This window comes from Rhamphochromis sp. 'chilingali' (genome assembly GCF_963969265.1).
Source record: "Rhamphochromis sp. 'chilingali' genome assembly, chromosome: 7".
NCBI classification, from domain to species: Eukaryota; Metazoa; Chordata; class Actinopteri; order Cichliformes; family Cichlidae; genus Rhamphochromis; species Rhamphochromis sp. 'chilingali'.
In genome coordinates, this window is record NC_137934.1 from 38,465,973 (window position 1) to 38,492,154 (window position 26,182).

General features: G+C 41.4%; 1 protein-coding gene across 9 annotated transcripts in view; it reads right to left on the bottom strand.

The window, feature by feature from the left end:
* nav3 (neuron navigator 3) overlaps positions 1-26,182 on the bottom strand; it is a 403,657-nt gene that overhangs the window by 108,449 nt on the left and 269,026 nt on the right. For all 9 annotated transcript variants that reach the window (XM_080886470.1, XM_080886471.1, XM_080886472.1 and 6 more), the window contains 2 exons: positions 22,566-22,683; positions 18,790-18,842 (listed from right to left, as the gene is read on the bottom strand). In XM_080886470.1, coding sequence (XP_080742596.1) covers positions 18,790-18,842; positions 22,566-22,683 — 171 coding nt within the window. The remainder of the gene's footprint in view (positions 1-18,789; positions 18,843-22,565; positions 22,684-26,182) is intronic.

Below are 26,182 nucleotides of genomic sequence, written 5' to 3' on the forward strand. Positions count from 1 at the left end.
AATCCGCTGCATGTCATGTTCACGGATTCAAGGGGAGACACAAGGCCATATGTACACAGTATGCTGGTAAGTGGTAGAAATACACCCCCAGAGTACTAACATATATAAGCAAGACACAAAGATATGTGGTACTTTGACACATACAACCCAACAACAGAGACAAACACAGGAATAAGCGTTCGCATAATTTACACATAAACACAATGACAATAGTACAGTGTGGCCCACGCTCACAGTGTAGGCAACAACTCCCACCTATGTTTCAGCTGTACAAAGGCGCACTGAGGCTGCAGTTATGAGGGGGATTTTTGCCATCCTTGACAGCAGCTAGCGGGTCGCTTCATTAACATGGTGGCCACCCGCCAATCCCCCTTAATAGGCCTTTTATGATCAGGCCAAAGGTCTTAGCGCTTTACGCAGCGCAGTGTGTCAGGGCCATACAAAGGGCAGGCTGGGCAACTCAGCCAGACATCCAACGGGCAATGATGATTCATGAGCTGCAATTCCCTGTCAGCCCTCTAAAGCCTGCTAGCTTTTTCTCTCTTTTAAATGTGCGCTTGCTCTGTATTCTTTTCTCTCTTCATCAAAAAGAATCAGGACACTGAGTCATATCTGTACACAGGCTGTTTGGCAACTGCATTGTCTTCAATGTGTTATGTGTCTTTTAGTAAGGAATCAGCTTAAATGTAACAAGACACGGAACTTGATATTTTAAATGTTAGGGCAGGGCTACAGCGGTCATATGTGGTGAAGCTAAAAAAAACCTCAGAAAAATTGATAAAACATCTCTGTGGATTTTTTCCTCACACAGGTGCAGAGCCCTGGTCTGAGTGCTACTTGAAGCAGTAGTGTCCACAGATTTTTTTAACTCTGTCACTCCCTGCAATGCACAAAAGGCTCAATATAAGTGAGCTGAGTGAGGAAGTTAAACTTCTCCAATAAAGTAAGATGGATTCAAATCCTACAGATGAAGGCTTGCAGAAAGCCTTCATCTTTTACCATATGAATCATCATGCTGACACAATCGCACATGCAGCACAAGCTAGAGCACTTAAAATAGTATGATGACACAATTAATTTTATGGTTAATGCGGATTCCATTTACAACAAAACTAATCAGAGATCATTTTTTGGCAGGACATTATGAGGCTTTGGACTGATGGAAAGGATCCTTATGCTCACTGTCAACCTGACTGTGGAACAAACAGAACGGGATTGTCAGAACTGCTGGAAAAATGAATGGTGATCTAAACTTCACTAGACAAGCTGGATCATCAGTTTGTCTTAAGGAAAGCACCATCTATTGGTGAGACAGAGAACACTCTCTTTACTCTGACTTTGAACTAATGCCCTCAGGACGACGTTGTAGGACGCCACTAGCTGGCAAAAAGGATTTAAAAAGAGATCATTTGCGCCAAAAGCAGTAAGTATACTGAATAATAAGAAGCTGTGATGTCCACTCAAAGGCTCAAACAGCACCTCAAAAGCCATTGCTGAAGTACAGCAACCACTTAGCAGCCACCTTGTCTCCCAAATATGATGTTTATACTGGTTGTACCAATGGGAGGCTGCATGGGACACAAATTCACAGACGGAGCTTCTCCATCTGCCTGACACAACTTATAACCACCCACACACAACAAACCCCCACACATTTCGGTTTCCATATTCTTTCCCCACATGTTGCGCTCAAAGACGAACATGTGTGCTCTGGCGTTAACTTTGTTTGATTCTTCCAGACGCACGTTTAGAAGTTTGCATGTTGAGAGACATGTGCGAAGCAGCATTCGTCTCATTACGTCAGTCTAATTAGGTTTGAAGATGTGTGGTGTAGGAGTTCTCGCAGTCTAATGCCTGCCAAAACAAACAGCTTATAGGTACAAAAGATATGCCATCAAAAACATTTGCGAGATAACAGACGTTTTTATCAGCAACTCAACTCAGCTCATTCAGTTGCAAATATTTACAACACAAAGGAGTGCTGTACTACTTTGCATCTTCTCCACGGGCAACGTATGTGTTTGAAGTCTGATTTAATAGCTGATAAAGACAAAAAAGGACCAAACCCATAAACATGCAGTAAATCTCTTTAGTTGGAGACAGATCTGCCAGCTTTTAAAGCATCACAGAAACAAGCCTGTGCTGTTATCCTCTGTGACTTCAAGTGGTGAACCAACTATGAATTCTGAGACTTTTAGACATAACCGCTGTTTGTTTTTAGTCTGCATTAACTGCAAAATGACGTAAACAAGGGGAATAATGATTGAAGGCGTTGATGACGGCTGGAGCATTAATGTTCCACAGGGTCCTGGCGATGTTTAACTGCTAGTTTGGTGGGTGGATTGGCTTTGTGGCATCCTGTAACAGCCTCTAGAGAAACCGACATAATTTATTTTTCCTACACATCCTGGCATCACACAGATCCACATAAGCCATTAAAAGCCATTTGAAAATGGGGCATTATGATGAGGCACACTTTACTAAATCATGAAATACTTTAAGCAGAAAAAGGGGAGCACATATTGAGGGGTGACAGGAGTGCACATGTAAAACACACACACGAGAGGAAGGAGGAATGAGGGGTGCTGTTAAGTTTCTGCGATGAATAACTTTGAATTAAGCTACATTTCATTTACAGCGTCACAGTCCGAATCAAAATTCCTGATTCTCTGTAACATGGGCAGCAGGGCAAAGACGACTTATGCAAGTTTCATCCTTTCTGAGGATGAGGACTCCCTGGTACACCTGTCTTACACTGTCTTGTATAAAATCATTGGATGCTGAGGTAAAGCCAAAGGAACACAAATGAGCTACACTCATTTTATTTGCATTTGTATTACAAAACCCTAACCTGCTAAATATGGAGAGAACAGTTTCAAATTTTGTCCATGTGATACAAAGGCCTCTGCAATGATCATATACGTCACAGAAATAATGAAGTGCTCAGATGTCTCTTTGTCATGATGGACTGGTGAAGCCTAAATCCATCTATCAATCTCCTGCTCCCTTCTCCCCTCATCCGTGAACCCAGAGATATTTTAAACTTCTCCATTTGGGGCAGAAACCTGTCCCTGACCCCAAGTGTCAGTGTCCATTCATCCATTCACTTCCGCTTATCCTTTTCAGGGTCACAGGGGGCGCTGGAGCCTATCCCAGCTAGGGCTGGAGGCAGGGTACACCCTGGACAGGTCGCCAGACTGTCACTGTCAGTGTTTTTTCCCTTTAATGGCTGACAACCATTGCCTCAAACTCGGAGGTGCTAATTGTCATTGCTGCTGCTGAAAACTGCTCCAGTGAAAGCTAGAGGCCACCATCTGATGAAGTCCGCACAACCACAAGATTTACACAAAGTAGAGATGAGACCAAGGGCCACCAAAGTGGAAGTTTTCTGGCCCTTGTCCCCACTTAGAAATTCTATCCATAGAAATAATGAACAGAATCAGTGACTAAGAGCAGCCCTGGCTCCCCCACTAACATACTTAGGGAAATGTAGCATACCATTTGACTGCCACCCCTCATTACAGGCAGCCATCATCATATATGTAGTGAGTGTAGATAGCAATTACTCAATCGGAAACATGCAGATCCTTTATACAGTTGGCACAAAAGTCATTCCAGTTACCAGATTTCCTTATTTCCCCAAACACAGGTGAAGAGTGCAAAGTTTGAATGAGACTTTGTGCCGTATTAGACAGGCTATTAATGTTAAATAAACCAGGTTGAAATACGCCAGACGTTTCCTATCATGGTGGGGTATTGAAAGCTCTAAAAGATGTTACAACAAAGGGCTGCTTTTAATGCCGTATCTGTGATGAATGTGGCATTGTTGTGTCATGTGTCACCTTTTTATCCTTAATAGCATCTTAAAATAAAAACAACCACAAAACAAACAAAAAAATGTTCACTTGAGGACTTTATGGCTACTGCTTTTTCATATAAATCAAAACTACACAAACAGTTTAGAGACTTTTTGTCTTGAGGTGTTCTTTCTTCCATTAAAACACCCTGTGAATTTTTCTAACCACAAAATAAAAATAATATTTAATAGTACTTGTGTTAAAAATCTTGTCTTTGCTTAAAATTTTCAGTTTAAAAAGCAAAGTTATAGAAATTCAACTCTACAGTGGTACATTCTCCTATTCTTTCTACTCCAGTAAGACTCAGTAAGACAAACATTAGATGTTGGCTACATCTACTGTACATGTTTTCAGTTCAATTCCCCGAAGTCCCATCTTACATATGAAAAGTGAACTGGAGCACGTTGGACCTCTCTAAAAGTATCAAGTGACTGATGTATGATGGTTGGAATTGGAAAGTGTTATCCCTTATATTGCAACTGTCAAATACAAATGAGCCAAACACCTCAATTATCACTTTCTACGGGACAGAAAACAACCTTCTTCAAGACAAGACTGGAAAACCAGGCGTTAGCGCTTTGTAGCCCATGAGCACTGCTAAGTAATTGAAGGGTTTTACTTAAAATGCTACATCTCCACTGGAAAATAAATGCCACCTTACATCCTTCAGTCCGTTTTTCAAAAACACAGATGACTCAAGCTTCACAAACAGAGCCATTTTGTGAAGTTTTGGCATGATTCAGTAGAGTTATAGCTTTTGTTTTTAAACCATTTTATTTTGAAGCCAGTAATCATTATATGAATCCTTATTATTTATTATATATATTTATGTTATTCCACACCTACATGGAAACATAATTGCAATCCTGGCCATCGCAGCACTGGGAGATTTAATAGAGGCTCTTGTTTGTGCGTTGTGTCAGGAGAGTGACGGAGCCGACCACATATTTATTCACGGTTGCTGTTCACACCCTCGGCTGCAGCTCTGCAGCTCACAGTCGGACATATACCAACAACAACAACCTACAACAGTCAGAGCACCAAGTTTATGGCGTTATTTTTGTGCCCTATTCTGAGCGCACGTAAAAAAAATAAATAAAAATTGAGCGCATGTAAAAAAAAAAATTTGCAGGTGCAAGTGTTGCATTTTGATGAGAAATTTATTTTGAGCGAAGAAAAGCTCAATTTGAGTGAATAAAAATTCATTGCTGCGTTCAAAAAATGTATTTCAGTGTTTGCTATTATCCACACACACAACAGCAGCCCCTCAGTTTTTTGCATGTGTTGCTCGCGCTATCAACATTTCTGCCCGTGTGCGTTCAACTCTTTCTCTACACCGTTATATTTGTGCCACAATCGGTCGTTGTGTCCTTGGGCAAGACACGTCACCCGTTGCCTACTGGTGGTGGTCAGAGGGCCCGGTGGCGCCAGTGTCCGGCAGCCTCGCCTCTGTCAGTGCGCCCCAGGGTGGCTGTGGCTACAATGTAGCTGCCATCACCTGTGATACTAGAAAGTAATATTAAATAAATTCTAACAACAGCTGATCAAGCTTGAACGTGCTGCTGTTGTTTAGTGCAGCATTTCCTCTTTCTGGCGCAAAGTGGGCGATAAACAAGAGAGACGGGACTTCTGGCAGAAAAGCCGATCAGCTGACTGATCAGTTTCATGATAGAAGTAGCAACAGGAGAGGGAGGGGGAGAGAATGAGAGAAGAACAGCTTTGTGCCTTTTTTCATTCTAGCTGAAGTACGGGACCAATCACGTTCCTTTCCCCCTCAATAGGGATGTATTGTAATTGGTCAAGCCCAGAGTTGATCATGACCAATTGGCTAATCCACCACCTTTCATTATTTATACTGTTACAAAAACAAACAAACAAACAAACAAACAAACAAACAAACAAACAAACAAACAAACAAACAAACAAACAAACAAACAAACAAACATAAAAATGAAAATGCAAAAACTGGGTGAGAGGGGCTGCTATTGTGTGTGTGTATGGATAATAGCAAACACTGAAATACATTTTGTTCACTCAAATTGAGCTTTTCTTCGCTCAAAATAAATTTCTCAAAATGCAACACTTGCACCTGCAATTTTTTTTTTTTTTTTTTACGTGCGCTCAGAATAGTGGCACAAAAGTAAGGCCATACAAGTTTAAGCCGGAGAGGCGTGATTGCGGATGTGGCCCAGGTGCGTCCGGCCCACTGCAGCAGCTGCACCGTAGACCACGCCCCGCCACATACCCGACTGAGGCCGGCGAATCTTACCCCCGCGGCAGGAAATCGGGAGAGGCAATCAGCGCCCCGGCCCAGCGACAGGGAGGTGTCCATCCGCCCTCGTGTCCAGCGGCGGCAATGAGCCGAGGCTCCCCGGCGGCTCGGCAGGCGGGCAGGACCGAACAGCACGCTGGCGTCTAGTGGCAGAGAGGCCGGACCGGACAGCACGCCGACCTCCGTCTCCCGCTTGGCAGGCCCTGCCGGCGCGCTAGCCTCGGGTAAGGACGCTGAGATTCTTTTTTTGCCCCAACACGGTAATGAAAGTTGACTGATGACTCAGGTGTATCCAAATAAATCCTGCAGACACAAACCACTGCGCCACCCTTTTAAGACTTTTCTCTAAAAGACCAAAATCGATACCAACTAGAGCTAAACAAAATTAGCTCTGCCTCAGAAATCCCTGTATCAAAGTTCATCTCTCTTCTTCCAATCACCCCACATGGCAAAAGATAAAGACTGTTTTTGTACCTATTAATTCCTCTTGGCACATGAAACCTAATGAGGCAGAACTCCTCACTTGTGGAGACAACACATAGTTGTGATACTTTTTACAGCCAGAACATACTTTATTAATCACTGCTGCTTTGAAATCTAAAGGTTTACATGGATAAAAAGCCAAATCCCTGTGCTCTCTAGAGGCCACTTGTAGTCCAAACGTCTAGCAAGCAGAATTAAACATGATTTTTCTTTTCCCCCCCATAAAAAGCCAAGGCCTGAAGGATACTACGGGTTAGAGTGGTTCACCACACATTCAGGATTTAGAGCCACTCAGCCTTTCTTTCAAATAAACCAGTTCTCTTGCTGTCCGTGACCTCTGCATCAACTCCCTTCATCAGATTTAGGGTCTGACACTCTATCTTCCACTGGTGTTGTCCTAAACCCCCATCTTGTCACTATCAACGCATCCACAGCAGGCAGCTGCTGACAGACAATGAATCAAAACGGATAAAATGAAACAGAACTTTAGTGTAGCTGATGGGCAAAGAGCAGGCTGGGTTAAAGCATTCTGTCTCATAATCCAGGGATCATCGCTCATCATGTCAAAACCCACAGCAAAGGAAATTTTTCCTCTCATCTGGTACTGGCTGAAGAACCATTTGGTGCAATATTGATCACAACATCAGTCGCCATAATCCCTTACCCTGTCTGAAATCCTTCTCTGCTGTAGCTGAAGATCTGTGGTTGTTGCTCATTTTTTAAATCACCATAAGAGTGAACCTCACACACCCAGATTTATCCAGCTCACTCAGGCTTACAGAGGTGATGTTTTGTATTCACAGCAGCCTAAATGTTATGAAGCTCTGTGTCATAAAACTTTTCTAACACAAGAAAACCAAACTGAAATCATTCAATTCAAGTGGTTCCTGATTTTTATCACATCGTACCTCATATTCCTGTAAATAAAACTATATAGCTTTAGCAAAATCCTTTGAAGATGATGCAGCGCTAGCTCAGTCAGCACGTAAACACACATGATGTATAATCAACATGTGTGTGCCAGCACAAACCTATATCTATGGATGTCTCAATTAAATATGGTGGCGCATTTTCCAGTGTTTACAGCATCAAATAACTTGGAGGTCTTCCATGTGGCTTTGTGCATCTGCTGCACACACGGGGTGTGTGTCTGCATGTGTGAGAGAGTGAAAGCAAGGCAGACAAAGATGTTTTATGGATAAAAAAGTCTCTTCATCAATGTCTGGCCTAATCCCTTTAAATCCGTTTTCGCTGTTTGAGTCAAAACTCATTATCGCTTCAGTCAATGATGGAGTAATAAAAAAAATATTACAACAGTGATGCAATGCACACACAAAGATTGCTCCTACTGTCATTTCATCTGTCCCCCTTTATCCGTCTGTTCTCCCTTTTATTTTCTTTCATTTTGGGCACGGCTCAGTCTGAGCTACAGTTGGACAAACTCTAATTGTACATCAGTGACATCAGGAAAGAATCAGCGAGTTCTTTTATTTTGAATGCAAATATCCAAGAACTTCTCCAAAAATGGCTGATCAGCTAAAGAAACAACAAAAAAATTGTTTATAATCCTATAAACTAAGAAGAGATGAATTTTAAAAAGAAGAGTCAAAAATCTAATCAAAGCCGAGACTAAAATATTCCGAGTTTTAGTCCCAGCTGAAAAGCAGTGGAGTGACATTATTTGGTTAATGGAGCACACCTTTTAAACATACTGAATGGCATCAAGATAACCAATCTCACTTAACCTCTTCCCAGCTGATGGTTTTGCAAATAACTCTGTCAGCGAGTGACAGAAGAAACAGAAGTATTCTTGTTGTGTAAGAGAGTAAGCAAACACAGAAGAGGGCAGAGGAGCGGAGGGTGTTTGTCACAGACTAGAAGACAAGTATTTCTTGTTGGCTTTTAGGCTGACGCCAGGTATGTCCTTTGTCTTCCTCATATTCACTGTTGCAGTCCTGCTCTAAGAAGGTAAACGGCACCAACATGATGGATGGTATTACTGTTGACAGGTGACAGATTTGTCTGCCAGTCATGGCTGAGGCTGTTTCTCCTGCAAGGGTCAGTGAGGTTAAGATGCTCACTTATTAGGCCTGTGTTTGTATAACCTGCTGAGCAGCAGTGATGCAGGAGTGAAATATGCTGCCATTCACTCACTCTCTCACCCACTCTTTCTGCTCCATCAGCTGAGAGAGTTCTGTCCTTCAGTAAAATGCCTCAAAGCTCTGTCTGTAAGCTGCTTCTAACTCGCCACATTCAATGTGTCTGTTTTACTTTATTATGCACACCATATTAGATGTCCTTTCTGTTACTTATCTCGTTTAATCCTGTCCTCATTTAAATCATTTCAAATATCTCTAAAGACTGATACATATAACTATTTATGACAACACAATAAAACAACCTATAGAAGAAAAATAATAATGGGAATAATTCATTGGCCTAAAACATATGTAAATGGGTCCCACTTAGTAAGTTGTGATGCCAGAAGTCTTACAGGAGTCTTAAAAAGCGAGTACCAACAATAAGGCTGTGTTTTTGCTTCTGAACCTAAAATAGTGGTTTGAGAAACTCTTCTCAAGGCTGCAGAAGTCACGCCGCAGCATCTTCTCTCTTCTCACCCGCCACAGAAGATAAAACAGTGCTGCAGATTTTACAGCAGCCTTTCACAGATGTTGAATGTCAGATATGATTTAGTCTGCTGGAGTGGTCAGAATGTGGCCATAAATTTTTACTTTAAATTCCTTGAACTATAACACCACTTACAGCAGGTCCTGTTTTTTTTTTTTTTTTTTTTTGTTTTTGTTTTTTGTTTTCTGTTTCACTGGTTAATAAGGACAAGCACAGTGCGGCTGTTTAGGAACCAAAAGCTGGGTGTACACATTTGTGGTTAAACCCCAATAATCTGCAGAGATGTGACATGTTATAGTAGGTCCTTTGTTGAACAGACTTTGTGATAAATCAGCTGTAATCACAAAGAACTGCTAAGACATTTAAATATTCCCTTGTACAAGCAGTGAGTGGGCACTACTTTTAATTGTGTAAAGCCAGTGGAATGAAAACATAGGAATCACATGACTCCCATGCAAAACTACTGCTAAAATCATGAATTTTGACTCTGTAAACACGTGAAACACAGTTTTTCCTTTTTCCTTTGCAAGGCTGAGCATACTACAAGCTAGCCACTTTCTGTTCAGGCAGCTAGGAATGAAAATGATGCTTAAGGACCATTTGCAGCAGTGACACATCCAAAGTCATGCAGCCCGTGGCTGGGGAAGGTGCCAAGGGTCACTGAGGGCAGGGAGGTGGATGAGGGAAGCTACTGTAACAGCACAAGCTGAAGGTTGGCAGTGAGTCATATGGTATAAACGTACAGAATAAGACAGATTGAAGAGTGACACGAGAAAAAAAGCATTAAAGAAACCCATGCAAGCAAAAAACAGGTTAAGGACAGGGTGAGTGAATCGGTAGAGGACAGCTATTCCCAAACTGAAACAATCACAGGGAATACGGGTCGGTCGAGAAGGGTTGCAGCTGGTATTTCACAGTGAAACAAACTGAGGCAGATCAAAGTTTAGCAGTGCTTCACTGTGCCCATTTAACAAGCCAGCTCTTCGCTCCCTTACAGAACATTTGCCGATACCATTCAGCTATAATGAGTGATTAAAAGCTTCCAATTGAGACAAGTGAGCTTGTAACGAGCCCCAAGGTGCTCCATTTATACCACAACCATGTGAGGGGGTCCGTCGATGCCCAGAAAACAACAGAGAAAAAGACATATGCCACATGGATGCTTCAACACATATAAAGAGCAGAGATAGATAAGCAAATATTGTTCATCAAAGCACAGATGCTGGGGCATTTGGGTCTCTGCACCTGATCCAGTAAAAATTAGATCAAACTTAGACCTTTGGTCCCGAGTTTATTTTTGATTTAGTCATCCTGAAATAGATTGCAGATTTTCACTATTTCACTTATAAAGACCTGCTCTTACTAGATTTCTAGTTCTGTGAATGTATACTTTGCTAAAAGCTAAACAATTCCTCAGACGTCCACATGAACACGACAAAATTAGCTCGTTACATAGATGAATTATAAAGATTAGGAAACACCAAAAGATGCCTCTAAAATTATAAGTGGCGCAAATACCCAGAGGTTCAACCCGATATCACAACAAAGCATGTAATAGGCAGTAGCAGTTGCAGTAAGTTTCAGTGGCAACAGCTGAGGGAGATATTTTATTTCAAGCCAACATGAAAATAATCACAGGAAAGTGTTTAAACAGACATATTAGCTCCCTTGCTTAATGGACTCTGACGATTAAAGGCGTGGACTGTACTTCATGTTTTTTGCTCACTATCGACTTTGTGGCTTTAAATATATCTCCCCCTGCTGGTAATGCAGCTTCTGCATTCGTATCTGCTTTATATTTTGAAGAGGCAAAGCGTGAAATGGACACGGTGGACCGGCATCTCTAATACATGTTTTGCTGTGAAACCGGGTTGAGAGGTTTCTATACAAGCTCTGCGTCACGTGTGTGACTTTGTTTTGGCTTTGATGGCCCATCACAGTAGAAGCATGTGTTGCACAGCTGTGTGATGATGATTAGTTAGTTCACTACTGCTGATCAAAATTACAGTAGTGATTTTTCCCACTGATCAATGCCACTCTGAAACACAATATTTCAAATATCAAATGTAGTTCCAGCAAATGTTAGCTTCTAGTTGAGTGTGCACCCTGTACAGTGATCCAGAGATTAATAGCGAGCTGTGCCGACGACGAAGCGTCAGGCCAGTGAAGATAATGCCACTGAGCGACTCGTGCTGTTCGTCCTCGCGTCTGGCTGGTGTGCAAGCTGCCAACAGATGGAGCCCAGATGAAACTGGTGGACTTTTATAGTCTCCAAGAAACCCTAGATGCAGTTAACCCTGAATTGCAGCACACACCCAGTCTAATCATGAGAGAAAGGCTAAAACGCTCAAAGTATACATTTGTAAATAACTATGCTGATCAAATCATATCTGGTTCATTTATAAGATTTGTAGTCACTGACTGCATAGATTTGTGCCATGCAAGCAGTATTGTTCTGGGTACCGAAATGCATCAGTGATTGGATGAGTGGGTAGTTAGTTAAAAACTATCATTATCTTTTAACTGCTCATCTAGCAGCACTCAGCTAATAATGTTATTTTGTCTAATACTTTAGTTAATGACCAAATACTTTGAGCAAACCAGCTTCAGCTAGACAGTGTATGTGTTAGTGCATCAAGAATTTATTATTTATTAAGAAATGTAAGGAAGCAACTTTTCTACTATAGTGTAGCCATTCTGAGCATGTTCGCCACGACATTTAAGCTGAACATTTGACTAACTTAAGCTGTTGTGTTTACTTCAAACTGAGCACTCTTTAAAGGTTAACAGCACAGAAATCTCATGGTTATGATTTGTTTTTATGTAATTAAAAAATTGCAAATGTCTGTTGCACATCACTAAATAGAAACAGTACTTCAGATACCAGTCAGAGGAGCTTACATTCCCTCACAATATATTGTGCTTTTTAAAGCACTTTAAAAAATGACAAGCAAAAAGACAAAAATTGTCTGAGTAGCAGCCTTTTTATATCACATCAGATTTCTTTTTCCTGAAGAGTGAAATGCACTGTATTCTAGCAGACATGCAGTGCAGTAAAATCTGACTGTGTACTGCAGTTTGACGCAATCACTTCAAATTAATCAAAAGAGAAAAATTTGCATTGTGAAAACTAAAAATATTGAGGGAGGTCCAGAGCTGCCAATAGCCAGTCTAAACATGATCCACGACACACTTGAAAAGTCAATAGCTCAAATGAAAAGCAGTACGAACGAGTTGATTAGCTTGGTGAGTTGTTTGATGGAATCTTTCCTACCAGGGCCCGGACAACCTTCTCCTGACTGATGCAGCAGCTCAGCATCTTTGTATTCATTCATGTTTGTTTTCTCCTGACATCCATTGCTGAGGTCGCTGGAAGCCACACACACACACACACACACTCCCTGAGAAAGTCAAACTGCACAGTCCATCCGTATTGCAAGGAAGCACTCAGTGGTTTGCTAATGATGTCTGTCTATAATGAAGTGGATTAGTGTTGCAAGGCTTTAATATTTTCTGCTGAATGGGCCTCTTCTGCCATCCCTCGCCTGCCGTTCTCGTGTTTGAGCTCGATTCTTCTGAGAAATAATTTTGGGGAAAAAAAAAAGAGAATCTCTCGCTCAATTCAAAAACCTGGGTGTGCATCTAATTTCTTTAGATGTCTGTACAATTATGAGAAACTGCACTGTCAGGGGGCATGAGGTTTTACATGACAGAGGGAGAGCAGCGCATGCTGCAGGTGAGGGAGATGACCAAAAACCCTGTGTGAGCCCTTTAATCCACAGAATGCATTTACAGCTTGACATCACAGGCATTTAGCAGATAGATGTCTCCCAGATTCAAAAATGAAAAGAGCATTCAATTCACTACAAGTATACTGGGGTGAAGACTATAGTGGGAAAAACGAAACTGGTAATTCCCAAACCTTCAGTTTCTACTCTCTATTGTTATCACAAAGCAGAAAACAGGTTAACAAAGAAACTAAAGTGCACTTTGTTGGGTTGACAGCCTCTTAGTATTAAAACCCAGTTGTTACAATCTCTCATTATCTTTGCTGGGTACTGTAGTGGCTGCAGATGTTCCTTCTGAGGCTGAAATCAGTAGCCCGCTGGATACAGTAGTGGATGGTATGGTCAGGTAGCCTAGCACTACTCTGTATTAACTAACATATTAACAAACAAGAAAACTGTTTTCCATTCCTGGAAGCATTTGTTTTACAGTACAGATGTGGCCACAGTAGAGGTCTGATATAATTTGCTTTCGCTTCACCTGCAAGTGACAAAAAGGAATCTGTATGCATTATTAAAATGATTAAGTCCAGGATCAAAGCATCTAAAAGAGGATATAAGAGACATGAGAATAAGTGTAACTATAACTTCAAGTGTATTATTTAAAAGGTTAAGCTTAACTGTGCTTCAGCTGTGCTATTTCCATCTCCATTTCAGTGTTATGCATGAGATAAATGGAGGCTTTTGTTATACACTGTATTAGTAAGGCGATCAAAGATCAGACTCTTTAACATATTGTTCTTAATGAGAGCAAATTAGACCAGTGAAGAGAACTTGAAAAGAGTTTCTAATAATTCATACTTCCACTGTTCTTCAGCATATTATCCCACAAGCCCATGAGCAGTCAAAGGTAATACCCTTTAGTCTTGTAATTATAAGGGCCAAGAACTCAGGGGCGATGGAAAGGGACTTCCACAGTGTGCTGGCTAGCTAAGTGTGAGAGGTCAACACGAAACGCAAAGACTGTGAAATCTATACTCAATGGAATATACTTTAAATTTTACCCTTCACTTGTATGATAAAGCATGCTTGCATGAAATAACATGAGAAGGGGGAAAATGACTGGACTGTACTGACTGTTTGTAGAAGATAACTATGAAACGCACATTTTACACAATTCACTTCAAAGACCAAATAAATATCAACATTTTTTGTTTGTAACAAAACAAAAAACTGCTGGAAGTGACTGGATTTCAACTGACCTGTGGCCCTTTTTGTATTGTGAACAAGGATTTAGAGGGGAAAAAAAGAGCGCATTATGTATGTAGATTAGCAGACGAGCTTGCAGATGCTGATGTCGTGCTGGTTTCTGTTCATCATCTTCCAGCAGCTGCTCAGTTGGCCTCGCTCCACTCGACAGAGCGCCAGCGACCTACCAGTTAGAGAAACAGGCTTGTGACTCCAGGATCACCGCCTAAAGTCCCAAATGAGGGGGAAAAGCTGTGCAGAGGAAGTAAATCAGACTCATCTGTCCCTCCACTGACAGCTGTTGCTACTGTCATGTCTCTGGCCAAGGCGTTTAAGCTCCAGGTGTAAGGTGGCCAGTGGCAGATTTCCAAAATTCACAGCTCATGTCATAAATACACAGCCAAGAGTGAGGAAAAAAATAGCTTGATATGGGGAAAAGTTGTCAGTGAGTAACTTATGTTTCAAATTAATGTTAGTGGTCGAGCTCGCAGGATAGGCAACCCAAACAACATTGTTTTGCTCTCGGAAAGCCACCATATGTTCAAGTGTTATCACATTTATCTCTTAGGGTAATACAGTTCATTTGGTGAAGCCAAGGCAAAAGCAGTTTGCAATCTGGGATCATGTTCATACAGACAAAACATAAAGCAGCCAATGGGCAAACCTGGACTTGATCACTGCTACGTGAACACACACATTAGACTGTGACTTCTGTTTTTAGGGCCCGAGCACCGAGAGTGCGAAGGCCCTATTGTATCTGCTCCGTTTCTTCTTCTTATTATTATTCAGGCAAAACAACGGCCTTTCCGAGGGCCTAAACATGGTCAAAAACTCATGAAATTTTGCACACATGCCAGGTCTGGTGAAAAATTGTGTATTTTAATGGTTTTACATATGAGCACTGGGAAATGGCTCTACAGCGCCACCTATGCCTTGTTAAATGCAGCCCTACGACCACATCGTTTGAGCTACATGTATGAAATTTGGCACACATGTGTATCATGCCAAGACGAACAAAAGTCTGTGGGCCCATTGACGCAAACCCAACAGGAAGTCCGCCATTTGGACGTGAAGGTGACATTTTGGCTCTAATTTTGCCAGTTCCATGCCTCGAACTTTTTCGAACTCCTCCTTGGGATTTGGTCGTATAAGCTTCATCTTTGGTCAGTGTCAACTACACACCTGGGCCATGTTAAATTGCGGAGCTTTTGAGTTTTCACAATATGGTGAGGCCGTGGCGCCATGGCGAATTTCGATGTCTCGCCATGAAAATCTTATTGCCTCTCATTTTGTCATACATTTTCTGACCTTGACCAAAGTGAACACATATGATAAGGCTCCACCCCTGAACATATTTCAACTGCCATATTTGACATCAGGGACAGCGCCACCTAGTGGGAACAGGAAATGTCATGTTTTACACTTTGGGGTACAGTATTGTGATGGGTGACATCTGCAGCCTCAAATTTCTCCAGGAAAGCCTTAAGAAGTTGGTCTTGGGTTACAGTGAAAACTGAGTTTTCGCGAAAGGGTGTGACCCCAGCAGAATGGCGAACTTTGATGTCACGCCATGAAGAAACAAATTGGTATAACTCAATGAAATCCAGTCTGATCAGTACCAGACTTTACAGGCATGATGTCAGACCCGCCCTGAACGGATTGATGTGCCCATTGTCGGGAATACGCACAGCGCCACCTAGTGGCAACAGGAAATATCATGGCTTTAATTTTGTTGTACTGATTTTCACAGGTTCATCGTGGCCACCTCAAAAGCGGTGAATATCACAATCAGTCCTTCATGATGCTTTAGTGCGAAAATTGTGACTTTAAACTGAACGGCGCACCCTGGTGGCAACGCTGTTCACCATGAACAATGAAGTGGGTTTTCAGGGGCTTGGAAAGTTTAAAAAGTCTTGAAATTTGGTGCATACCTCCAATGTGATGAGGGCTTTTTTGCTATGTGATCATTTTCATTGAATATCCCAAAATGGCTCCACAGCGCCCCCTACAAAATTTCAAAACCACAGCCCCTGCTCTGTGTTTTATGTATGAGTCTGAAACCTGGTAAGCTTATGGAAGATATTAAGATGTACAAAAAAGTCTCTTGGAGCAATATCCCAAATCCAACAGGAAGTCAGCCATTTTAAAATTAATGTGCAATTTTGGCAACAATTTCCCCTCTTTTCAGGCACCGTTCTTTGACGAACTCCTCCAAGGGATTTCATCAGATTGATGCGATCTCCAGTGTGTGGAATCTAAAGACCTTTGTGATGTTAAATTGCGAAGCTTTTTGCGTTCAGGGAAACGGGGTGGTAATGGCGGCACGTGGTTTCAATCACTCGCCAAAAAGCAGTAATCTGCTGTCAATCAAAAACACAATGTTCAATCTCTCCCAAAGGTCATAGGCGTGATGAGACTCGAGCTCGGAAATGTTTGTTATGCCATTTGTCAGTAATAGAGCGCCACCTAGTGGGACGCCTAACTAATCATGAATGAATGAGATGAAATGTTAGCTGGTGGTTAAATGCATGAATTCCATCAATGTGACATCAGATCGGACGTGCTGGTTTCAGGTGTTGGGCGTGGCTCGACGCGCCGGGGGTGCGAGGGCCCTCATAACGCTGCTTGCAGCTTTAATTAACTTTATTTTTCATAAAGTTTTAATGAAGTAAGAACTGATTATTAGCGTTGTTTCACAATACTTTGAGTCTTTTACAATCTGAAACGGGACCTGAAAATTTAACTGTACATGAAAAGAAAGACAAAATCATAGAAGCTGCATCCACCTGACCATGAAGGTTAGCGTGAACTTAACAGACTCCTGCTTCACTTTACACACATTGGTGCTTAGAGTGCTTTGTGCTTAACACGTAATTTAAATGTAAGATTAACATGATTTCACATATCCTAATTAGCAAGCTGCTATTTTACAGTATCTGCCATTGTAAAAACCTTCAAACACTGCTAGTTGGCTGCATCGTTGTAGAGTTGTTTGTATGTGCGTGACAGATATTTCCTTCCTTTCTCACTCACTCTATAAGCAACTGTGCTTCCTCAAACTTCTTTTTCCCAAGCTGGCCAGACCCTCTGCAGTCAGAGCAGGTGGTGGATCAATGGGCTTAGTAAGCGACTGGGACAAAGAGCAAACTGCACGAACACACACAAACACCCGGAGCGAACGCTGGCGTATCGAGAAACATACTTGCATTGCTGCAGAAGCTTGCCCTTAGTGACCAGTGCAAGAGTCTGGATTCAGCTGTTTCCAGGCAGGACTAGAATCATTTTATGTGACAAGAAAAATACATTTGCAAGAGTTTTATTTTTGCAGGTTTTAACACAGTGAACTCTCACACACATTAGGGGTCTGCAAGGTCTTGATGACTCTAACGTTTTCTTCCTTCCTGGTTCTTTAAACTTGTTTTTCCAACATAGTGCACAGTCTGCTTTCACCACAGCTGGACTCACCATGGAACAGCTGAAAACTGCTGTGTGAAACAAGTTGTAGAAATATGTTTCGGTTCATTCTGGTAATGGGATGCTTTTGGGAAGAAACAGTGATTTTATCAAATAAATGTTCTTGCCTTGTGTGGAAGTCCATCTGTTAAAATTGATCCATATGAGAAAATAGCACAAAGAGACACTGTGGTACACCTATGACAAAGGTTGACACACAGAGGACACACGCCGTTGGGACCAAACACACTCGTCGCCCCCAGTGTTTTATTAAGAAAGCAAGCCAGAGCAGCTAAAACTGCTTTAGTCACTTTTAATGGCAGGAGGGCAGATGCCAAGGGCAAACCAACACTACATAAACACTTAGTCAACTCTGGTTAAAGTGAGGGGTAATTATCTCACAGTGACGAAAATCAGCGGTTATGCAGCCGTCATCTCATTAACAGAGGGGAAACACGACACTGCCAACACCACTCAGCCGCAGAGCAGCCAGAAATACAGATTTTTCAAAATGGCAAAGAAGTCCAAGATGAAACTGTTTTTGGTCAGTTGGTCAACTGCGGTTAAAGTGGTCATCACCATCTTTCTGACCAGAAAAACAAGAGTCATGAGGGGCTCTGATCATATATGACTCTTATTTACTGCTAGAAATCTGTGGCTGGGTTCAGGAGAAGTGAGACTTTGCATATACAAGAGGTGGTGAAAGAATTGCCAACAGCAAAGCGTATTATAAAGGGAACTAGTTGAATCAGTTTTACTACTACTGCTAACTAGTCAGTCTGCATTTAAAAATCAGCACAAAACCAACAGATTGCAAACTCAAACCAAGTGTGAGTACTTTATACAATGTAACTTTTTCTCACTCAAATAATATATGAAACCATTACTTTATCTTAGCTCTTGATCACTTAAATCCAAATAGAAGTGAGAGCTGCTCATGACAACACTGTCTCTGTTAATATATTTATATCCACAGGTTTATAATGCTGTCAGTCGCTGTTGATGAGGGCATCTCCTAAATGCTGCCAAATCTGTCTTACCAGATAAATACTCTTCATTAACAAGCCGCTCTCATGCAACAGTGCTTTAAAACAATATAAGAGTTAGGCTAAAATGCACTCACCATTTGCGACTGGCTCCTGGGGCTGCTATTGATATCCTCCACCTTCTCATTCGCTGCATGAGAAAGGAAATGAAGACATGAGATTTTTACAGTAGACCCATACTGAAATTTAACATCCTGACATCCAGGGACTTTTGAGTTCAAGGTAAAAAATACAGCAGGAAAACTCTGAGATTAGCGCTGGAGAGTGCATGAGTGAGTGCGTGAGCGCACATGCGCGAGTTAAGGTGCAGATCAACTCCGGAGAGGTCTGGGAAGCAAAGCTACCTAATTCGTCAGCTGCCGCCAGAGAGTTACTGACAGGCCAGCTTGGCCTCATTGTCTGCAGGAGGGGTAAAGTTTCAATCTGTGTGTGTGTGTGTGGGAGAAAGGGGGAGAGAGGGAGAGACGCTGGCGTGAATGTGAGAGTAAGGAAGTGAGACAGGAGAAGATTTAGTGAGACAGACTGCAGAAAGGAAGAAACTAAGCACATAGACAAGAAAGTGTGTGTGCATGTGTGTGTCTGTGTGTGTGTTTAAAAGAAAGGAGAGAGAGTCCCACACAAAGTTTTGCCAAACTGATGAAGATGGAGAAAAAAGGAGAGAGCAAGCTATGACAGATGCCAGAAGAAGAAAAAGACTGTGTGAGAGAAAAGTGTCTGAAAGATGCTAATACTTTATTATATAAGAGCCACTGCTGGGTAACTTACTTGAAAAATGTGATGAATTACTCATTATTACTGTGTGGTTTCAGGCAGCTTAGCCAGTTGTCAGTTTGGGAGGAATTTACTACCAGCAGCTAGCATGGCAGCAGGGACTGCATTTGGCTGCTGAAGTCCTGCCCTGTGTTCAGGGTCTAACCGAATACAGGCTTATAAGCAGCTCATTCAACACTACATGTGTTACTGCCGTCCAAAATAATGCATAAGCTGAACAACGTCAGGATGGCACTGTTTGTCAGCGTCTTTGATAGATGATCCTTTAAAAATGTCCTGACATGTGTGTGTGAAAACAGCTTGGTTACTTGGTCCCTTCTCGCTCTGCTAAGTCAAAGCTGAGGCGGTGGTATGTTTTTACTGCTCTTTGTCTGTCTGTCAGCAAGATTATGCAAACACCACAAAGCCAAATGTCAAGAAACCTGGTGCAATGATGCTCCTGTTCTCTATTAGGATTATTGGAGGTGGATTTTTAAATAATCTGGTTGCAAAATTAAATGCCATAAGCCAAAGAAGCCATGCCAACATCTTCAGCTTGCTTCCTTAATTTATTGCCCTCATTGAAGTTCAAATGGCTGTCTAAAGGAATGAAATGCATGGGAATCAAATTAAATCCCAATATTTCAGAGATCATTGCCACTAATTTAGAAATTCTATTAGATAAAATCAAAAGTTAATTTGGATAATCAGAGCAGGATACAACTCACACTGTGGGGAAGGTAAACAGGAAAGATGATTATAGCCCCACAGATAAATTATACAACTGGCATGGATCCACTGTGTATTCTGCAGCAGTTGTTATTTGGATATAATAATACGATCAAACAGTTTCTTTGGAATGGAGGAAACTCTGGACAAAATTAGCACGTCTATCACTGCCACACGTGTAGGATCCTACAGCACGTCATCGAAATGGCAGAGCTGGCCAAACACTGGACTGGGAAAAATTCAGTTTGAACTGGATCTTGATTGAAAGAGAACTTCCCTCTCCCTTTACTCCTTTATAAGTATAAACTCAAGCTATGAAGCAGGAGTAAACCTAATTTTATGACAATGTGAACAAATATAATGTATTGTATAAAAATGTAGAATCTCTCCTCTATGTGGTTTAATACCAAAATAAGAATTGGTATAAACAGACTATTTGTGGGGCTCAGTGGTTAAGAAATTGTGTCAAAACTGATGGTTTCTTCAAAGAAGGTGATTTTATTTTATTTATTACACTCAAGGAAAAACAGAATTTGGTGGGATCTGGTAATTTTTGGAAACGCCAACAAATAAGGGATTATATAAGAAGAAATATCCAGCTGCATCGAGGAACTATCCCAATGCTGTGTCATTTACAACTTCCAACAATATACCACAAAGCATCCTCATGGTATGAAAGGTGTCCCTGGACAAACAGGAACATCAGCAGTCTTAGGATAACCTGGGGGGAAAAAAACCTTCACGTTCCATGATGAGTCATCGGAGAACATTATTTCCAAAAGCCGGAAATTTGCCAGGGAAGCCAAAGGCGAATTTATTTAATACAAAATAGTTGATATTACTATCCTCGTTCCCTTACATAAAATGGTTTTGATTAAAGATGGTTTATGCTGGAAATGAAGGACTGAAAGAGGCACTTATGTGCATGCATTTTGGGAATGCTGCAAAGTATTTCCTTTTTGGAGAAGATGTTTGGGATTGTGTGGACCACCAATGTCAGCAAGGCTCTGGGGTGCCTTACTGCAGCTGAATAGGTTTGTTGTGAGAGCATCAATGGTGTGTTTTGTAACTTGTGCCAGACTCTGAGATTATTTCCAAATCTTAAAAACTCACTGAACAAATGATGGACACCTCTGCTTTTGAGAAGCTTTTGTAGAGTTAATTGTAAACGTAAGATGCCAAAAAAGCAACTGGACTGTTTTTATGATTTGTTATCCAAAGACAAAGGAAAAGAATCATTTGATGTGTCTGATCCACATACTCACTCCATGTCTTTGTCTGACTTTTTCTTGTGTCTTTTTTTGTATTTTGACATTTAATTAAAAGAAAAAAAATCTAAATTTAAAAAATAAGAAACCTGGTGCAAAGGTGGAAAACAGGCAAAGGAGGAACCCCTGTAATGTTAGATTGGGATCACCTTTTATTCAAACTACTGGAAGGATTTTGGTCTTAGAGGAGGAGGTTTACTCTGAGTCTTCATAACAATTGTATTTTAACTGAAATTGAAGTTAGTACAAAACCAAATAGAAACAGTCAGTTGACCTGATCCACCCAATTTATCCACTTATCCCAAAATTTATAGGAGGTCTATTTATTTGTGTCAGGAAACTGTTTGCCTCCCACTGCAACAACATCACTGGCCAGTCTTCAGTCAATCCTTCTCTGTGCAATTTCTGCTGAGACTGCAAAAATCATGACCGATATCAGCAGCTGCAGTTTTATTCCATCTATTTAATCCTAATCTCTCACACATGTTACACAGTAAGGTGTCGTCAAATGAAAACAGGAACAGAAGGAGAAAAAAACAGAGTGAGGGAATCAAGGATGGAGAGAAGCAGGGTGCAACAAGCCAGAGAGACATGAGGCACGAAAAAAAGAGACCAAAAGAGAGGGAGAGAGAAGTAAAGACTCTCTGTACTCCAATGGGAGACACATGCCTCTGCACCCATGGGTGAGTTATAGATCTGTGCTCTTATAGTTTGCCCAGCACCCAAAACAAGAAAGAGCTGCTGTGATTTGGCCCAAATTTCAGACTGAGAAACGGCTTCGCTCCAACTCACCACAACAAAGCTCAAATACTGTGTCTGTGTGTTTGTGTGAGTGAGTGGGTGGTCGATTCATCCACCAAACAGAGCAAACTATAGACACACACACACTCTGTTGGTAATACATGGGCTTCATCCATCTGTACTTCATTAATATTCTTTTTTTAAATATTGAAAGTTAGACTCAAAGCAAGACTGTACACTGTTTGTATGAGAGAAGTCAGTGTTTCTGTCTCTTCATGACTGTATCTACTTTACCTTTTTAACTGTGATCTGCACAAAAGTGGATTAAGTTAAAACACTGAAAGAGAACACACACAGATGCTCACCTATGATCTGGATGATCTGTGCCAGCAGGACTCCATCGGTGACATCCTGGCTCAGGTCCTTGATGAGACGCGGACAGCCAGACTTGGCCAGGTAGTGATTGGCCCAGTCTGTGTAGATCTGTAACAACAGAACAAACACTCTGTCAGTTTGTGTGTATTGTTTTAGACCCATTAGTTACACCACACAGGATCCCAACAAATCATAACATTAGTTACGGGATGTCGAAAAGTTAAGAAAGACTGTACACTGAATGGCAGAAAGGAAGGGATGCTGAGTTTTGTGGCTTTGCTCTAAAGGCTACTTGAACCTTGCTGACTGTGATAGCCTTCAATCACAAAACCAGTGCTGAGATCCCCTCCCCGCCATCCATCCTATAACAGCGTTCTGCTCTGCTCCTCACACTTTACAAGAAAAGTGGTAAATGCCTGCCAGGGAATAATGTTCAAACACTCGGATTCCTTGCACATCTTTGCTGCTCAGGCACAAATATTTCATCAAGGTTTGACATTCGGGCCCAGACACGAACACACAAACACACAAACACACACTTCATCCTTAATACTAGTTCTCTATCTGATGCTGGCATTTGATTTTAAAATGACAGACTGCACAACTACTCTGTGTTTCTATACAGAATATTTAATGAACACCCAGAAAACTAGAACACTGCTAAACAAATTTGAAACAACTCAGAACAGATTTGAAAAGTCTTCCTTGATGTGTAAAACACAGATCCAGATGTTTGCAGGAACAGGTGAATTCACTTCCTAACTGAATCTTTCAAACCTGGAAGGGCAGCAAGTCATACAATCCTTTGCATTGTCGCCTAAAACTCTTAACAGAATCTTTATCTTTCATTAAAGCCCATAAGCTGACTGATAAGTGAAGCTTTGTCTGTTGAGATGCAGATAAGTCTTGACAGCTGTTGCACATTCACCAGGCTCCAGAGATGAAAGATGTGAATCACATTTGGCCTCCAAGTGCTTGGCCCCATGCACTATACAGAAGAATCAGTGGCTATGCAGGGCCAAGGATTTCCCTCTAGCTTGCAAACTTTACCCTTGCCCTTCAATCTTCAAGATTTCCTTCCAGACTTCTCTGACTAAGAGTCAGGCAGCAGTACCAGCTCTTGATGTGGGTGCATTTGATGCAGATTTTAATAGACAGCCATAGATGAAGTCTTTCGTCCTAAAAGGCTCGAATGGAGATGCAGCAGCAGCCCATATAAAGACACCAACTGCTACAGCGCTGCTTGCTAAAGCTGTTCTTGTAATCCCAGATGAAAAAAAAAAAAAATCCAACACAGACCTAAACAGCAAGAATGACTTTGTGAAGGGAAAATCCCCTCAAAAATGTAAGATCATCCAATTAGGGTAGGAATCTACAACTTAAAAAAGGATCAGATTCTCTTGAGTTGAACTTTGAGATTTAATCATGAATAACAAGTCTACATGAAGCTACACAGCAGCTCAAATTTGAGACATTTCCTAAGAAATTTCCATAAAAGCCAACCATTTCCCATGTTGAAGTAATCCTCACATCCCCTCATTTACCTCACACGCTGCTCCCAATTAAAAGCATTTCTCCCCCGCTCTTTTCTTTTTCTTGGAAGCGGGAAGTTTGCTCCTTTAAAGTTGCCGCCTCTCATACATTTGTATCTGTTGTGGTTTCCTTCAGCAACTTTGTCCATGATGAGAAGTCGTAAAGTGTAACCCAGAAAAAATGAGAGCCGTCATCGGGGAAACTCCCGTTTCAATATGAATGCTGGAAAACAGACATCCGTTAAGACCTGGTCGCAAAAAAGAGGCGCACGCTCGCAAATGAGGAGACTTGCGTAGAAGCACTGAAAAACACACTGTAAATGCAAACCGCGTCCCATCGGGGGGCAAGTAAACAAACAGGAAAGAGAGACGGGGTGGGGGCGGCGAAGTGTGTGGAAAAAAAGGAATAAAGAGTGTGTGGCAGCTACAATCACAGCAGGCTGCAGGAAATTTCAATAAGGCTTTTGCAAAATCTGCTCAACTGCTAAGGTCATCTAGTCGACACAAGCTCAAAACTGAAGACCAAAGATGAAGGAACGGGGGTTTGATTTGTGTCATATTTAGCAGCCACCGTCTTCTGTTCCTGTTCCCTTTTAAGGATAAGGAAAGAGATGTTTAAGGCCTCTGCGGGGGAATGCAACCAGACACACTCATGTGAGCAGTGGTCAAGTTTCCATAAGACACACTTGGGTAGACAATTCAAAAAAAAAAAAAAAAAATCAAGAAAAAAATGGCAAATTATTCACTTCTACTCATTGAACTGGTCAGTTTGTCAAATTTAACAGCTGGTGGCAATAATTCTCCAGTTAGATGCCATTGGACCATTGCAGAAGAAGAAGGCATAACCAGAGAGTCAAGATGCAAGTTTCATCTATTAATCTAACAGAGGTCAGACTCTCTCAGGCAGCACTCTTTGGTAGAGCAGTGTTAAGGTTAAATGCTTCATATGAATCAGAATTAGTCTGCTTTCAGTGTATTGACACCTCAGGGAAGCCCAAAGAACTTTTGTTTTTGCAAATATAAAACAGGTGGATGAACTTGGAGGGAGTAATCCCTTGAGGAAGGTGTGATACTCAGCAGATTCAATAAATTGGGTGAAATTAAGGCTAAAATAGCCAGCTGCTTCTGCATCTGCTGCAGCTCCTTGAGGGGTATGACTCTAATGTAAACAACATCTTCAGAGGTGTGCATTATCAACATGTTTACTTTCTGAATTTTAAACTTTGTTTGCCATGATGTGGCAGTTCCTCTTGCAGACTGATAATTGTAATGTTTCATTGAATGAGATTCCAAGAATGCTCGACAGACCAAACGAGGCAGATGAAATATCAAATCGGGGACCAAGGCGACGCTGTTACAATAACTTGAATGAACATGCAAACAATTTCTGAATTGATTGAAATGGCTTCCAAACACAAAATAAACAGGTTAGTTTACACATTTTGTGTGGGTTGGGGGAATTTTGCAAACACTTGTACAAACAGATCGACTTGTGCGACAGTTTTAGTAAAACTTACCACAAACTTTACCTTGCTTTTACTTTATTGCATAAGTGGACTAAGATATTCACTTTTCCTGTGGAGGAAATGTGAGTTGTACAATGTAAGCAAGTTTGTGACAGCTTACTCAAAAATGCTGAGTCACCTCGAATGTTTGTTTTGTACTACTAACCATCCCACTTTTGAACAGTGTTTGCTTAAAGATTCACATTCAAACTAAAATATGTTGGGAAAGCATACACCACCACACTGGAAAACCCACTTTGCTTTTGTCCACAATGCCACCAAGCTATGAAACTATATGACACACGGAGACATTGCTGTAACGCCTTTTGCTGTAGGAAAAACCGTCTTATGTTGTTCCAGATCTGTGTCTGGGCATTTTGGGATATCTGCAGTCAGCTGATCGGCTTCAAAGAGGGGAAAAAAATAAACTTCAGTAGAGCTCAGGCACAGCATGGCAAACATGAAGAGAGACTAAAAGAAATAAAGACTCTCCGTTTCTCACTCCAACTTCAGTTAGAAAGAAAAAGGTAAGAATGAAACAAGCCGATGTTTGGAAATCTAACTCTAGTC